The 17,500-nt window shown below is 51.4% G+C and overlaps 1 protein-coding gene and 1 long non-coding RNA gene across 3 annotated transcripts in view; both read left to right on the plus strand.

Moving 5' to 3' along the window:
• Positions 1 to 17,039, plus strand: part of LOC121877017 (visual pigment-like receptor peropsin) — an 81,076-nt gene extending 64,037 nt beyond the window's left edge. Inside the window, 8 exon segments of the mRNA XM_042382607.1 lie at positions 1,172 to 1,299; positions 7,643 to 7,693; positions 9,168 to 9,264; positions 15,104 to 15,198; positions 15,201 to 15,300; positions 15,949 to 15,973; positions 16,414 to 16,539; positions 16,793 to 17,039. Coding sequence (XP_042238541.1) covers positions 1,172 to 1,299; positions 7,643 to 7,693; positions 9,168 to 9,264; positions 15,104 to 15,198; positions 15,201 to 15,300; positions 15,949 to 15,973; positions 16,414 to 16,539; positions 16,793 to 16,855 — 685 coding nt within the window. The 3' untranslated portion in view covers positions 16,856 to 17,039.
• Positions 17,040 to 17,404: 365 nt separating this feature from the next.
• Positions 17,405 to 17,500, plus strand: part of LOC121877032 — a 1,507-nt gene continuing 1,411 nt past the window's right edge. For both annotated transcript variants that reach the window (XR_006090872.1, XR_006090873.1), the window contains exon 1: positions 17,405 to 17,500. This exon is cut by the window's right edge. This is a non-coding gene — a long non-coding RNA (uncharacterized LOC121877032).

Raw genomic sequence — 17,500 nt, forward strand, 5'->3', positions numbered from 1 at the left:
GACTACTATATGTATATTGTATTGTAGGAGTAGTGGGGGGGGGTTAGTAGTGGTAGTGTGGTGGTGGTGTGGTAGTGGTGGTGGGGTGGTAGTGTGGTGGTGGTGTGGTAGTGGTGGTGTGGTAGTGGTAGAGTGGTGGTGGGGTGGTGGTAGAGGGTGGGTGGCAGTGGTGGTGTGGTAGTGGTAGAGTGGTGGTGGGTGGTGGTAGTGGTGGTGGTGGTGGCAGAGTGGTGAGGTGGTAGTTGTGTATGTGGTGGTAGGGGTGGTAGTGGTGGTGGGTAGTGGTAGGTGGTAGTGGTAGGGGGTGGTAGTGGTGGTGTGGTAGTGGTGGTGGGGTGGTAGTGGTGGTGGGGTGGTAGTGGTGTGGTGTGGTAGGTGGTGTCATATCTAACGGACCCTCGATATAACGGACTTCCCTCTACACATAGTCCGTTAAATAGAGGTTTCACTATAGACTGTTACATGTTGCTAAAGTTTTGGGCCAACGGGTTAACTTTGATGAAATTCGTTCTTATTGCGTTTGTGTTTCACTAGGGCGGGGATTATAGGGATTTGTGGGGATTTATTGGGATTTGCGGGGATTTATTGGGATTTGTGGAGATTTATTGGGATTTGTGGGGATTTATTGGGATTTGCGGGGATTTATTGGGATTAATGGGGAATTATTGGGATTTATAGGGAATTACAGAGAATTGTGGGAAATTATGGGGATTTGTGAGGATTTATGGGGATTTATGAGAAATTATAGGGATTTATGCTGAATTATGAGGATTTGTGGTGAATTATGAGGAATTATTGGGATTAACGGGGAAATATGGGGATTTATGAACGTATTTATATATCACTGAAATCCCTCTGTACAGGATTTCAGTGGAGGGGATTACATTGGTGAAGGATTATGTAGTGCAGTAGAATGTCTACAAGTATCTATATATAACTTTATCTAAGGCATTACATACAGACAGACAGACAGACATACATACATACATACATACATACATACATACATACATACATACTTTGATCACACGTTACAGCAGGAGGTAGGAGAAGGTTTCCTCTTCTTTGAGAAAATTGGATAGGAAATGACATTGTCAGTTGGGGAATTGTACTAACAACCCCTCTCTCTCTCTCTCTCTCTCTCTCTCTCTCTCTCTCTCTCCTTCGTCAGGTGGCTGTATGGAGACTTCGGCTGCCAGTACTACGCCTTCATGGGCTTCCTGATGGGGATAGCCAACCTGACGACGCTCCTGATGATAGCCCTCGACCGCTACCTGGTTACCTGCAGGCATGACCTCCGTGAGTACCTGGTCTACCTGGCTTCACCTAGTACTACCATCAGTTTGGGTTAGGTTAGGTTTAGCTTCGGTTAGGTTAGGTTAGGTTAGGTTAAATCAGGTCATTAAGCATATATCACAACGACCCATTTACACTTTCAACACACATCCAATCAGTTTCCTCATACAACCTCGTTCCCAGTACAACCAGACGACCAATTCACCTCCCCCTCCCCCATCCCCCGAATCGTGTTTACATCGAGGTTCATTATGTTACGTTGTGTTGTATCAATGAATCAACTGGGAAAAAAAAAACAATTATAATGGACAATGTTATATAGGCTAAGCTGAGATCATCCTGGGATAACAAGACTCTGAATAAGCTAATTGTGTTGTGGTCTTTGTGTGATGCCTCCTCCCCCACACCCTCCTTCCCCCACACTCCCTCCTTCCCCACACTCCCTCCTTCCCCCCACACACCTCCTCCAACTCTCTCCCTCCCCACACTGGGATCTGACAGCATTGGTTGGTGACTATCTCGTCTCAAATAACTTATAGTAGGTCATTAGAAAGTAAGTAGTATGGTAGTAGGTAATGGTTGTGGGTGTTGGTAAGCAGAATAGATCATCGTCTCTGGTAATATTGTGAAAGTTGACTGTACAGGTAAGTAACAATTAATAATACTTTTCCAGGTGTTCATATCTCATTATCATACTAAATAATGTATAAATATCAAATAAGTATGATTTCTATTATACTATTATGATAATCTACCATCGTTATCGTTATAGATAAATAAAATAAAATTATTAAACATTAATATTCAAAGACGAGTTGTTGTTATGATGTGACGTCACGATACACTGTAGGCTCGCTGGCGTGACGTCACAATGTTAAATTAATCCCGGGGAATCAACTAAAGTTATTTATCGGTTTTACATACATCATAAACTTATTTCTTGATGATATTAATATAAATATATTTTTAATTCATTTACTTGGGGGTTTAAGGGTCAATAAAGGTTAAAATTGGGTTAATAAACAGGACTGGTAAGAAGAAAAAAAATAGTGGGATTTTTTTTATTTTCCAGAAACAAGTCTACAAAATTTACTCCATATTTTTCCCCTAAGTTCAGTGCCCAGATAGGAATGGAGGACAGAGAGAGAGTGTAGATAACGTTGCCATGGTTGCCCCTCGCCTCAACACAGACTTTCGCTCTGTTGGTTTGGCTAGGAGCGTGGTGGCTAAGAGTACAGTGACTAGGAATACAGTGGCTAGGAGTACAGTGACTAGGAGTACAGTGACTAGGAATACAGTGACTAGGAATACAGTGGCTAGGAATACAGTGGCTAGGAATACAGTGACTAGGAATACAGAAGTATAGTTAGATTAGACAGAGACAGATAGACAGACACACAGACAGACAGACACAAACAAGACCTACAGTACACGAGGCTCAGTAGCATCACTATCTATATAATTATGGCAGATACAATTAATTACTGCACATAGATATTGATGGTAGGGTATTTTCACGTCACCTATCTATCTATCTAATCTATCTAATCTATCTATCTAATCTATCTATTCTATCTATTCTATCTATCTATCTAATCTATCTATCTAATCTATCTATCTATTCTATCTAATCTATCTAATCTATCTAATCTATCTATCTAATCTATCTAATCTATCTATTCTATCTATCTATCTAATCTATCTACCTAATCTATCTAATCTATCTATTCTATCTATATATCTAATCTATCTAATCTATCTATCTATCTAATCTATCTATCTAATCTATCTAATCTATCTATTCTATCTATCTATCTAATCTATCTAATCTATCTAATCTATCTATCTAATCTATCTATTCTATCTATCTATCTAATCTATCTATCTAATCTATCTATCTAATCTATCTAATCTATCTATTCTATCTATCTATCTAATCTATCTAATCTATCTATCTAATCTATCTAATCTATCTATCTAATCTATCTAATCTATCTATCTAATCTGTCTATCTATCTAATCTATCTATCTAATCTATCTATCTAATCTATCTAATCTATCTATCTAATCTATCTAATCTATCTATCTAATCTGTCTATCTATCTAATCTATCTTCACAGCACCACTAGACACGTCATAAAACAATAAAAGAAATTAATTGTATCAAAAAATAACTCTTGCCCGTTTCCTTGTGTTTTGGTTAGGTTAGGTTGTGTTTTGGTTAGGTTAGGTTGTGTTTTGGTTAGGTTAGGTTGTGTTTTGGTTAGGTTAGGTTGTGTTTTGGTTAGGTTAGGTTGTGTTTTGGTTAGGTTAGGTTGTGTTTTGGTTAGGTTAGGTTGTGTTTTGGTTAGGTTAGGTTGTGTTTTGGTTAGGTTAGGTTGTGTTTTAGGTTAGGTTAGGTTGTGTTTTGGTTAGGTTGGGTTGTGTTTAGGTTAGGTTAGGTTGTGTTTTGGTTAGGTTAGGTTAGGTTAGGTTGTGTTTTGGTTAGGTTAGGTTGTGTTTTGGTTAGGTTAGGTTGTGTTTTGGTTAGGTTAGGTTGTGTTTTGGTTAGGTTAGGTTGTGTTTAGTTAGGTTAGGTTGTGTTTGTTAGGTTAGGTTGTGTTTAGGTTAGGTTAGGTTGTGTTTGTTAGGTAGGTTGTGTTTTGTTAGTTAGGTTGTGTTTAGGTAGGTTAGGTTGTGTTTTGGTAGGTTAGGTTGCGTTTGGTTTAGGTTAGGTTAGGTTAGCGCTCAAGGTTGTAAAGTCGATATGTTCAAACTGCAAAACCTCTCAACCCCTACCCACCTTCACACACACACACACACACACACATACACACACACACATACACACACACACACTGCCTGGGACGTGTAGTGTCAACTTTAACTCAGTAAACAATAATATTCTCTCAATGTATTGTTCGCATGTTGAGAAAATTTCATTCTTATTGGAAACGAACTGAAGCACCTAAATGAACCACCTAAATGAACCACCTAAATAAACCACCTAAATGAACCACCTATGAACCACTAAATGAACCACCTAAATGAACCACCTAAATAAACCACCTAAATGAACCACCTAAATGAACCACCTAAATGAACCACCTAATGAACCACCTAAATGAACCTAAATGAACCACCTAAATAAACCACCCAAAATAAACCACCTAAATGAACCATGTTGCCTCAGCTAGGAAAGTAGAGCAACAGCGTTAAATGAGTCTATACGGGTAGGAGAAGGTGAGAGATGAGGTAAGGAATCTCATTAACCTGTTTCTCTCAGCAATATCTACAGGAGAGGGGGGGAAGGGGGAAGGAGGGGAGGGGGGAAGGAGGGAGGAGGAGGGAAGGATATCTTTCTAGGGTGTTCTATATCTATATCATAAGTTTACTGACAGCACGAGTATAATTCTATCCAACAGTCATAAATTATCCAAACACAAGTTATGATTATCCAACTAATTTATCCATTCCAATCCCTAAAACCTTATCCAACTTTCACAATTATTTTAACAAACCTCGCAAAACTATGCAACAAACAGCCAAATTAACCACCAAACACCGCCAAACTTACCACTAAACACCGCCAAATTAACCACCAAACGCCAACCACCAAACACCGCAAGAGTACGAATTATTGGTGATGTAAGATGGCAGGTAGAGGGGGAGGGGGGAGGGGGAGGTAGAGGAGGGTGGGGGGAGGGAGAGGCGGAGGAGGGTTGGGAGGGGAGAGGGGGAGGGGGATAGTGAGACAGGAGGAACGGCAGTCATAACATGTGGGATAGTGGCGGTGAGTGTTATATGCCAGCTGGGAGGGAAGACCAGCTGTGTGGGGAAGACCAGCTGTGGGGGAGACCAGCTGTGTGGGGAGACCAGCTGTGTGGGGAGACCAGCTGTGTGGGGGAGACCAGCTGTGTGGGGGGAGACCAGCTGTGTGGGGGAACCAGCTGTGTGGGAGACCAGCTGTGTGGGGGAGCCAGCTGTGTGGGGGGAGCCAGCTGTGTGGGGGAGCCAGCTGTGTGGGGAGACCAGCTGTGTGGGGGAGACCAGCTGTGTGGGGAGACCAGCTGTGTGGGGGGGCCAGCTGTGGGGGACCAGCTGTGGGGGAGACCAGCTGTGTGGGGAGACCAGCTGTGTGGGGAGACCAGCTGTGTGGGGAGACCAGCTGTGTGGGGAGACCAGCTGGGAGGAGACCAGCTGTGTGGGGAGACCAGCTGTGTGGGGGGCCAGCTGTGGGGAGACCAGCTGTGTGGGGGAGACCAGCTGTGTGGGGAGACCAGCTGTGTGGGGAGACCAGCTGTGTGGGGAGACCAGCTGTGTGAGACCAGCTGTGTGGGGAGACCAGCTGTGGGGAGACCAGCTGTGTGGGGAGACCCAGCTGTGTGGGGAGACCAGCTGTGTGGGGGAGACCAGCTGTGTGGGGAGACCAGCTGTGGGGGGGAGCCAGCTGTGTGGGGAGACCAGCTGTGTGGGGGGGAGACCAGCTGTGTGGGGAGACCAGCGTGTGTGGGGGAGACCAGCTGTGTGGGGAGACCAGCTGTGTGGGGGGAGACCAGCTGTGTGGGGGAGACCAGCTGTGTGGGGAGACCAGCTGTGGGGGAGACCAGCTGTGTGGGGGAGACCAGCTGTGTGGGGAGACCAGCTGTGGGTGAGACCAGCTGGGAGGGAGACCAGCTGTGGCGGGAGACCAGCTGTGTGGGGAGACCAGCTGTGTGGGGAGACCAGCTGTGGTGGGGGAGACCAGCTGGGGGGGGAGACCAGCTGTGGGTGAGACCAGCTGGGAGGGGGAGACCAGCTGTGGGGAGACCAGCTGTGTGGGGGAGACCAGCTGTGTGGGGGGCCAGCTGGGTGGGGGAGACCAGCTGTGTGGAGACCAGCTGGGAGGAGACCAGCTGTGGGGGAGACCAGCTGTGAGGGGGAGACCAGCTGTGTGGGGAAGACCAGCTGTGTGGGTAATTATTAGATTAGATAGATAGATAGATAGATACACAGACAGACTAGATATTCATTCCTTCAGAAGAACAATAACAATAACTGAATCCAGACAGCGTTCTCTACCCCCCACCAGCGAGGATAGAGTCTCCCCTGAGCTCGAAAGACACGATAATGGCAGCATTGGGTGAGATAAATTCTTAACATAATGGCCGATTTGCTCACCTGAGTCTTCCCAGGTACGGAACAAAAGCTGAGACCACGGGGATAGTTTGTTGTGGATCCTACCTGTGTTACCTCACCTGGCCTTACCTGACCAGCCTCACCTAACATAACATAACCTAACATAACCAAACCTGATCTAACCTAACCGAAAATAACCTAACTTAATAGTCTAAACTGACCTGACCTCACCTGACCTGACCTAACCTAATCTAACCTGGTAATTAAGGTGTGTCAGTGCTGGTTACCTGGTTTATGGCCACTCCTCTAAACAAGCTCAACAACCAATTAGCACTCCTTGTTATATCTCAAACACCAAACGTTATTAGTGTCGATAATTATAGAGTACTACAGCCTAAAACAACCCTTATGATACACAGACTAACTAATTATATGTTCTAAGTCATTTTAAGGTCATTACTATAAACAAAGGTTAATTTTTCTTCATACACTGATCATAAAACTTGTTGACATTCTATACTTCATACAGGTAAGGCTTCATTTAACAATGTTCAAAACACATCATTAAAAATTAGTTGAGTTAATGATTAAGTTAAACGCTGACCCATAAATTAAAACAGATGATTATTATAAGAAAAAAAATAGTATAAAAACTCATAATGTGGGAAACTATTACATTCCTTCAGAGATCAAACACCGACACGCCGTCACGAAAGACGTCTTAAGAACACACAGGTGAGGCTAGCCGGGTCACCTGCCGGATGAATAACCCGGCAGTGGTCGCTACAATGTAACAACAGGGCTACATTTCTTGGCCCACCTCTCCCGACTTGGCCTCTCCCCCAGCCGGCCCCCGCCCTCCCTCCCCTACTCAACCCTCCCCTCTTACCTCCTCTGACCCGGGTTTGCCTCCCTCCCCTGACATGCCCCTCCCCCCCACCCACCACCCGTGTCAGTCATATGATGGTTCGTGGACACGGGTCAGGCGTGTCTCTCTCCGTCTCATGTTGTCTTATCGCAGACATTCACTTATTCTTTCTTTCTTTCTTTCTTTCTTTCTTTCTTTCTTTCTTCTTTCTTCCTTTTCCCTCTCTCTCAGTTACGCTTTATCTATCAGTCGCACTCTATGATGACCTCTCTCTCTCTTTTCTCTCTCTCTCTCTTCTCTATCGTTGGATTGGGTTGGGTTAGGACATTTATGATACTATCACTACAAGGCAATTACTCTTATCTGTACCTTATTATCCAGGTGCGGTGGCGGAGTGGGTACAGCTCTCGGCTTCAGTCCCCAAGATCACAGGTTCGATCCCGGGGTACAATTTAAGTCCTCCTAACTGTAAATGGGTACCTAACTAACCCTAACAACTACTGTAACTAACCTTACTTGACCAGACCTAACCAAACCCTAACCTAACCTAACTTTACAATTTGGGGAACAGGCAGTGGTCAAGCCAGTGCCAACCATGTTAAAATCCGCCACTGCCTATGGACCTCCCCACCCCCACCTCCCACCTCACACCCCACACCTCTACACCCCACCTCCACACCCCCACACCTCTACCCCACCTCCACACCCCCACACACCTCCACACCCCTCTCCACCCCACCCCCCACCTCCCACACCCCCCCACCCCCCCTCCCACCCCCACACCCCCACACCCCCACCTCCACCCCCCTCCCACACCCCCACCCCACACCTCCCACACCCCACACCCCCTCCCTCCCCCTCTCTCCCCCACACCTCCCCACCTCCCCCCCACCCCCACACCTCCCACACCCCCACCTCCCCCCCCACACCCCCCCACCTCCCCACCCCCCCACCCCCACACCCCCTCCCTCCCCCACACCTCCCCACCCCCACCCCCACACCTCCCCACCCCCCACCCCCACACCTCCCACCCCCCACACCTCCCCACACACCCCACACCTCCCTCCCACACCTCCACACACCCCACACCCCCCACACCCCTCCACACCCCCACACACCTCCACCTCCACCTCCACCCCCACCACCTCCACACCCCCACACACCTCCCACCCCCACACCTCCCTCCACACCCCCACACACACCCCCCTCTACTCTTAATATTAATAGTGTTTTGTGTGTCTTTGATGTCTTCCTGATAATATGTTTTGTTTTCCTCTCCCTTTACGCTGCAGAGTACACCTGGGGTAAGGCTTAATGAGAGAGAGAGAGAGAGAGAAGAGAGAGAGAGATTTCTTTGTTTACATAATTATAATCTTGCCTCTGTTCCTGATTTATTAAGTAGAATTAAGCATAACAATAATAATAACAACAACAACAACAATAATGATAATAATAATAATAATAATAATAATAATAATAATAATAATAATAATAATAATAATAATAATAATAATAATAATAATAATAATAATAATAAAAACAATAATAATTACCATACTATATCACAATAAAAGTATAAGTTAATCTAAGCAGTATAAGTTATAATAAATTTCCTTGAAGCATCGAGCCACAAACAGAAGCTCATTCACACTCCTGTTCGAATCAGTATTGAACCCAAACGAGATACTCCACCTGTCCGGAGCCTCGTTCTAGTGGTTCGGTGTGTGTGTGTGTGTGTGTGGTACTTTCTCCTGTAGCTATGACACCCTACCTAACTCTAACTTCTTCCCTAACCTGACCTGACCCTACCTACTACACCAAAACCCCCAACCTTAACAAACCAATCCCAACTTTCTTCTTTCTTTCTTTATCTTTCTTTCTTTATTTACCTTACGTTATATTTCAGGAGGGAAGATGACCTACAAAACTTACTATCAAATGATCGCCTTCATCTGGCTGTGGTCTCTCTTCTGGTCAGTCTGTCCACTCCTCAGCTGGGCCAGGTGAGTGTGGGGTACAGTTGTGTGGGGTACAGGTGAGTATGTGTGGGGGTATAGGTGAGTGTGTGGGGGACAGTTGTGTGTGTGGGGGGTACAGGTGAGTATGTGTGGGGTATAGAGTGTGTGGGGGTAAGGTGAGTGTGTGAGGGAAGGTGGTGTGTGAGGGTGCAGGTAGTGTGTGTGGGTACAGGTGAGTGTGTGTGGGGGTCAGGTGAGTGTGTGTGTGTGGGCACAGGTGGTGTGTGGGGGTACAGGTGGTGTGTGGGGTACAGGAGTGTGTGGGGGAAAGGTAGTGTGTGGGGGTACGAGATGATGTATGGGGTACAGTGTGTTGTGTGGGGTACAGGTGAGTGTGTGTGGGAGTACAGGTGGTGTGTGGGGGTACAGGTGATGTGTGGGGGACAGGTGAGTGTGTGAGGTACAGGTGAGTGTGTGGGGGTACAGGTGAGTGTGTGGGGAGTGGGTAGTGTGTGGGGTACAGGTGAGTGTGTGTGGGGTACAGGTGGTGTGTGGGGGTACAGGTGGTGTGTGGGGTACAGTGGTGTGTGGGGTGAAATGGTGTGTGGGGTTACAGGTGGTGTGTGGGGTACAGGTGAGTGTGTGGGGGTACAGGTGGTGTGTGGGGCTGGTGGGTGTGTGGGGGTACAGGTGAGTGTGTGGGGTACAGGTGGAGTGTGGGGGTATTAGGTGTTGTGTGGGTGGGGTGAGTGTGTGGGGTACAGGTGAGTGTGGGGGTACAGGTGTGGTGTGAGTGTGTGGGTACAGGTGTGTGTTGTGCATGGTGAGGGTAAAGGTGTGTGGGGGGTACAGGTGAGTGTGTGGTACAGGTAGTGTGTGGGGTACAGGTGAGGTGTGTGTGGGGGTACAGGTGAGTTTGTGTGGGGGTACAGGTGAGTGTGTGGGTGCAGGTAGTGTGTGGGGGTACAGGTGAGTGTGTGGGGGTGCAGGTGAGTGTGTGGGGTACAGGTGGTGTGTGGGTACAGGTGGTGTGTGTGGGGCTGGTGTGTGTGTGGGGTACAGGTGAGGTGTGTGGGGGATGCAGGTGAGTGTGTGTGGGGGCAAGGTGAGTGTAAGTATATGAGTGTGTGGGTGAGGGGGTACAGGAGTGTGTGTGGGGTACAGGTGAGTGTGTACAGGTGAGTGTGTGGGGGACAGGTGAGTGTGTGGGCAGCAGGTGGTATGTGGGGGCAACAGGTGAGTGTAAGAGTGTGGAGGGCACAGGTGAGTGTGTGGGGGGGACAGGTGAGTGTGTGGGGACAGGTGATGTGGAGGTACATGAGTGTGTGTGAGTGGTACAGGTGAGTGTGGGGTACAGGAGTGTGTGGGGTACAGGGTGTGTGGGGGTACAGGAGTGTGGGGGTACAGAGTGTGTGGGGTGTACAGGTGGAGTGTGTGTGAGGTACAGGGTGTGTGGGGTGTACAGGAGTGTGTGGGGGCAGGTAGTGTGTGGGGGGCACAGGTGAGTGTGTGTGGGGTACAGGTGTGTGTGTGGGGGGTGCAGGTGAGTGTGTGGGGGCACAGGTGAGTGTGTGGGGGTGCAGGTGAGTGTGTGGGGTACAGGTGAGTGTGTGGGGGTGCAGGTGAGTGTGGGGGGTACAGGTGAGTGTGGGGTACAGGTGAGTGTGGGGGTACAGGTGAGTGTGTGGGGGTACAGGTGAGTGTGTGTGGGGGTGGTACAGGTGTGTGTGTGTGTCTATAAGCCTTAAGTTTATCACCTAATCACCATAAGCTACTAACTGATCTTTCCTGTGATGGTGGTGGTAGTGGTGATGATGACAGTATAATAGCAATAGTAATGATAGTAATAATAGTAGTGATGAAAGTAATAGTGGTGGTGGTAGTGGTAGTAGAAGTGGTAGCGATGGTTGTTGATGGGGTGTGGTGGTGGTAGTGGTAGTAGAAGTGGTAGCGATGGTGGATGGTGGTATGGTGGTGGTAGTGGTGGTGGTAGTGGTAGTAGTGCTAGCAAGTGTCAGCAGTACAGCTTATGAAGAAGTGCCGAGTGTGTTGGTGAAGGGAGAAGAACAATGTAATAGGGAGAGCTAGACCTTTGTGGGGGGCTCTTGTGTGGGGTGGTGGGGTTCTGGGGTGGGGTGGTGGGGGCCCTTGTGTGGGAGTGGTGGGGTTCCAGGTGTGGGGGCCGTGGGGGTGGTGGGGGCTCTTGTGTGGGGTGGGGGTCTTGTGGGAGTGGTGGGGGCTGTTGTGAGTAGTGGGGGTCCCTGTGGGGTGGTGGGAGTCCCTGTGTGGGGGTGGTGGGGGGTCCCTTGTGTGAGTGGTGGGCCTGTGGGGGCCTGTGTGTGGGGCTCTTGTGTGGGTGGTGGGGTCTGTTCTGGCAGTGGGGCCCTGTGTGTGGGGAGTTCTTGTGTGTGGGGGTTCTTGTGAGTGGTCCGGCTCTGTGTGTGTGTCTGTGGGGCCCTTGTGTGGTGGGTCGTTGTGTGGTGGTGGGGGCCTTGTGAGTAGGTTCTTGTGTGGGGTGGTGGGGTCCCTTGTGTGTCGTGGGAGAGGCCTTTGTGGCGCTGACCGTATTAGTTTAGTGAAGGAGCAAACAAAACCATAAAGTAGGTGGAAGGGCAACTCGAGTCAGCAGCTGTGAGGAGAGACAAGGAGAGACCAGGGGAGATAAAGAGGACGGGAGAGATAAAGAGAGACAGAGATAAAGAGAGACAGAGAGAGGGATAGAAAAGGAACAGAGAGATAAAGAGAGACAGGGAGAGACAAGAGAAGGAAAGAGATGGAGAGGAGCAGGGAGAGACAAGAGGCAGGGAGAGAGAGAGGGGACAGGGAGAGACAAGAGAGACAGGGAGAGAAAGAGACGGGAGATAGAGAGGGACAAAGAGAGACAGGAGAGAAAGAGACGGAACAGGGAGAGGTAGTTAGTAGTGAGGGAGGGTAGTGGTGGAGGTTAGTGGTGGTTGTAATAGTAGTGGTAGTAGTTGCTAGTAGTAGTGGTGGTGGTAGTGGCAGAGGTGGACCCAGTATGTATGTATGTATGTATGCATGTATGTATGTGTGTATGTATGTATGTATGTATGTATGTATGTATCTGTCTAGCCACCTATCTATCTGCCTACCTTACTCGCCTGTCTGCCTGTTTGTCTGTCTGTCAGTCTGCCTGTCCATCTGTCTGTCTGTCCTTCACAAACATTGTAATTAATATTGTTATCAAGGGAAGGAAGTGTGTTTATTGTGATGATGTCAGATGTATATAAATTAAGGTGACATTACGTGTACCCTGATAAAGTTATATTTTACCTGTATTTGGTTAGGTTAGGCAGGGTAGGCAGGGCAGGGCAGGGTCATGGTGGGTAGGGCTGGGCTGGGCTGGCTGGCTGGGCTGGGTAGGCAGGGCAGGGCTGGGCTGGGTAGTGGCTGGGCTGGGCTGGGTAGGGTGCAGGGCAGGGCAGTGGCTGGGCTGGGCAGGCAGGGCAGGGCAGTGGCTGGGCTGGGCTGGGCAGGCAGGGCAGGCTGGGCTGGGCTGGGCAGGCAGGGGCAGGGCAGGGCAGTGGGGCAGGCAGGGCAGGGCAGTGGGCAGGAGCAGGCAGGCAGGCAGTGGCTGGCTGGGCAGGCAGGCAGGGCAGTGGCTGGGCTGGGCAGGGCAGGGCAGGCAGGGCGTGGGCAGGGCAGGGCAGGGCAGTGGCAGGGCTGGGCAGGCAGGGCAGGGCAGGGCAGGGCAGGGGCAGGGCAGGGCAGGGCTGGGCTGGGCAGGGCAGGGTAGGGCAGGAGGGGCTGGGCGGGGCAGGCAGGGCCAGGCGGGCAGGGCTGGGCAGGGCAGGCAGGGCAGTGGCTGGGCTGGGCAGGGCAGGGCAGGGCAGTGGCTGGGCTGGGTAGGCAGGGCAGGGGTAGTGGCAGGGTTGCAGGGTAGGGCAGGCAGTGGCTGGGCTGGTGCAGGGCAGGGCAGGGGCAGCAGGGCTGGGCTGGGTAGGCAGGCAGGGTGGAGGGCAGGGCTGGGCTGGGCAGGCAGGGCAGTGGCAGGGCAGTGGCTGGGCTGCAGCAGGGCAGTGGCTGGGCTGGGCAGGGCAGGGCAGGGCAGGGCTGGGCTGGGCAGGCAGGGTGCAGGGCAGGGCTGGGCTGGGCAGTGGCAGGGCAGGCAGGGCTGCATGGGCAGGGCAGGGCAGGGCAGGGCTGGGCAGGGCTGGGCAGGGCAGGCAGGGCAGGGCAGGGCTGGGCAGCAGGGTGAGGCAGGCAGTGGCAGGGCAGCAGGCGGGCAGGCAGGGCAGGGCCAGCAGGGCAGGCAGGCAGGGGCAGGGCAGGGCAGGAGGCAGGCAGGGCAGTGGCTGGGCAGTGCAGGCAGGGCAGTGGCTGGGCAGGCAGGGCAGGCAGGGCAGGCAGTGGCAGCGGGCAGTGGCAGCTGGGCTGGGCAGGGCAGGCAGGGCAGTGGCTGGGCTGGGCAGGGCAGGGCAGGCAGGGCAGGCAGGCAGCAGGGCCATGGGCTGGGCAGGCAGGGCAGGGGCGTGGGGTAAAGTGGCTGGCAGGGCAGGGTGCAGGCAGGGCAGGGCAGGGCAGTGGCAGGGGCAGGGCAGGGCTGGGTCAGAGGCAGGCAGGGGGCAGCTGGGCAGGCAGGGCAGGGCAGGCAGGGCAGCGGCAGGGCAGGGCAGGGCAGGGCAGGGCAGGGCAGGCAGGGCGGCAGGCTGGGCAGGGCAGGGCAGGGTGCAGCGGGCAGGGCTGGGCTGGGCAGGGCTGGCAGGGCAGGGCAGGGCAGGGCAGGGCAGGGGCCGGGCTGGGCAGGCAGGGCAGGGCAGGGCTGGCAGGGCTGCAGGGCAGGCAGGGTGGGCAGGGCTGGGCAGGGCCAGCTGGCTGGGCAGGGCAGGGCAGGGCAGGGCTGGGCTGGGCAGGGCAGGGCAGTGGCGGCAGTAGGGCAGGGCAGTGGCTGGGCAGGGCAGGCAGGGCAGGCAGGGCAGGGCCTGGGCCACAGGGCAGGGCTGGCAGGGCAGGCAGGGCAGGGCAGAGCGGGGCAGGGCAGGGCAGGGCTGGGCTGGGCTGGGCAGGCAGGGCAGGGCAGTGGCTGGCTGGGCAGGGCAGGGTGAGGCAGAGTGGGGCAGGGCAGGGTGCAGGGCTGGGCTGGGCTGGGCTGGGCTGGGCAGGCAGGGCTGGGCAGGGGTAGGCAGGGCAGGGGCAGGTAGGGCAGGGCAGGCAGGGCTGGGCTGGGCAAGGGCAGGGCAGGGCAGGGCTGGGCAGGGCTGGGCAGGCAGGGCTGGCAGGGCAGTGGCTGGGCTGGGCTGGGTGCAGGGCAGGCAGGCAGGGCAGGGCAGTGGCTGGGCTGGGCTGGGCTGGGCAGGGCTGGTGCAGGCAGGGCAGGGCAGGGCAGGGCTGGGCTGGGCAGCTGGGCTGGGCTGGGCTGGGCTGGGCTGCAGGGCAGGGCAGGGCAGGGCTGGGTCAGCAGGGCAGGCAGGGCTGGGCTGGGCTGGGCAGGGTAGGGGTAGTGGTTGGGTTGCAGGCAGTGGTGGGTAGGATTGGGGGGTTGGGTTGTTGGTGGGTTGGAGGTTAGGTTGGGTTAGTTAAACAATTGGGTTAATTATTGAAGACAATTAACTCAGTGTTTATATGAGGTTCCTCCAATATAATTACCACATTGGTTCTAATTATCACTATGAGGTAATTGTCCAATAACTAATGAGAATATTAACGTATAAACTATAACTGAAATGTGTTCTGATATTGTTACTGGTATTATTATTATTATTAGCAGTAGTAGTGGTAGCATTCTGTCTGTCTGTCTGTCTGTCTTTTTCCCCTAGTTCCCCATCAAGACACCTTGTATACAAATCACTACCTCATCTCACTCACACCCCATACCACCCCACTCACCAACTCCTCTCTCTACCTCACCTTCTCTATCTTCCAGCTACGGGTATGAGCCATCAGTGACCACCTGTACAATCAACTGGCAACAGAACGACGCCAGCTACAAGTGGTACATCATGACGGTGTTTGTGGTGGTGTTACGGTGCCTCTGATCCTCATGTGCAGCTGTTACTACCAGGCCTCCCGCTTCCTTCACCAGGCTCACGAGGTCGGCGAGTCCATCTATGCTTATGACTGGCCAATGAGAAGAACGTCACTGCAAGGTGAGGTGTGGGGTGGTGTGTGTGTGTGGGGAGTGAGGTGGGGGGTGGTGGTGTGTATGTGTGTGTGTGTGTGTGTGTGTGTGTTGATAGTAAACAGCTAACACGGTTGTGTCTATACAGGGTAACTACCGGCGAGATAAAACAAAAATTCTTGGCTTTTCCAGGTTTTTCAGGTGTAAATTTGGAAAACTCCAGGTATATTAATTCTGTATTTATTACTCCAGAATAACAAATTAGAGGTTTTCAATAATATGTACAGTGTATATGCTACTGGGAAATTTAAAGATGATATCAATTATATTAATCAAGAAACTAAAGACTCTTTCTCGGCCCACCCCAAGCCGAGTGATGAGAGAGACAAAGAGCCTGACCCCACCTTCCATGTTTTCTCCTCTGATTTAGGGATTCGTGGGTCGACCTGGACGTTCCAAAAAAGCCAGAAATCCGGCAAAAACCGAAAAATCACACACCTGATCCACCTGTACGACTCATGGAAATATGTAAAATAGTCCACTTAAATAAAGTCACTTAATTACAAGAACAATTCATCTCTGACAATACCCACGGCAGAATTAGTAGACATAACTTGTAATATTTGGTTATTTGATCACTAACATGACAGGTACACAAGCAGTTCAGTTAATGGAGTAGAGTATTGACTGGAATTTGTTCCGGAAAGTTTGAGTATTTACCTATTATACAGTACATCATTAATTTATGGTCAATATAATAATCTTTTCAAGTCACACTGAATTCACATGAAATTCCAGGTTTATTTGTAAAATTCCCTGGGCTTTCCAGGTTTTCCAGACCAGTAGACACCTTGCTATATAAGGGATGAATCACCACATGTATATTAGAATGACCAGTGTGCTGATTAAATACCTATCCATTCATCCATTTAATTATCTATATATCAACCACACCCATTCACCCACCCACCCATCCACCCACCACCACCCACCCATCCACCCACCGCCTACCCACCCACCCATCCACCCACCACTCATCCACCCACCACCCATCCACCACCCACCCACCACCACAAAACTATACCATATATCACCAACTCAACACACACACACAGATGGGCGTAGTGTTAGTGGTGGCGTATCTCTTCTGCTGGTCTGCGTATGCGGTGTGTGTGACCGTGTTCCGTCACCCTTACACCGTGCCTCTCATTCTCACCTTGTTGCCGCCCCTCCTAGCTAAGGTGAGCTAAACAATGTCTATCTTACTTGTCTGTACTGTAGGTTAGGTTAGCGTTAGGTTAGGTTAGGTTAGGTTGTGCGTTAGGTTAGCGTTAGGTTATAGTGTCCAAGGTTTGGGTAAGGTTAGGTTAGGTTAGGTTAGGTATAGTGTGTAAGGTTTAGGTTAGGTTTAGGTTAGGTTAGGTTAGGTTAGGTTTAGGTTTAGGTTAGGTTAGGTTAACCCATCAACTCATCAACTGATCTCTCCTCCTCCAGGTGTCACCAGTCCTTAACCCCATCATCTACTTTCTCCCACCCACGCCTGAGGAAGGGAGATGATGGCCACCCTCACCTGCTGCCTGAGAGCCTCCTCCAGAGCTCTTGGAACTCCCGGAGACCAAGAGCATGACCGAACACAAATGACACCTCCACGGGCGCCTTCCTCAGCCACGGTGGGAGATGGGTCAACTGACGCCGGTGGAGAAGAGGATATATGATGAGTCCCTGTGGAAGGAGACACCCAGGGGGTGGGGGAGGAGGGGTGAGGGGAGGAGGGGGTAGAGGGGAGGGAGGGGTGGTGGGGAAGGGGAGGAGGGGTGGTAGAGGGGAGGGGGGGTGGGTAGAGGGGGGAGGTGGTGTGAGGGGAGGAGGGGTGGTGAGGGGAGGAGGGGTGGGTAGAGGGGAGGAGGGGTGGTGGGGGAGGGGGAGGGGGGTGGGTAGAGAGGGGAGGAGGGGTGGTAGGGGGAGGAGGGGGTGGTAGAGGGGGAGAGGGTGGTGGGGGGAGGAGGGGGTGGAGGGGAGGGGGGTGGTGGGGGAGGGGGTGGTAGGGGGAGGGGGAGAGGGGTGGTAGAGGGGAGAGGGAGGAACTTAGTGATATACAGTAAAACCTCCATATAACGGACTTATCCCTTCGTATAATCCGTTAGATGGGAGATGGAGGTCTTCACATCTAACGGACTTTCGATATAGTGACTTTTTCTCCAT

This window comes from Homarus americanus, unplaced genomic scaffold, assembly GCF_018991925.1.
Source record: "Homarus americanus isolate GMGI-L3 unplaced genomic scaffold, GMGI_Hamer_2.0 scaffold50325, whole genome shotgun sequence".
NCBI classification, from domain to species: domain Eukaryota; kingdom Metazoa; phylum Arthropoda; class Malacostraca; order Decapoda; family Nephropidae; genus Homarus; species Homarus americanus.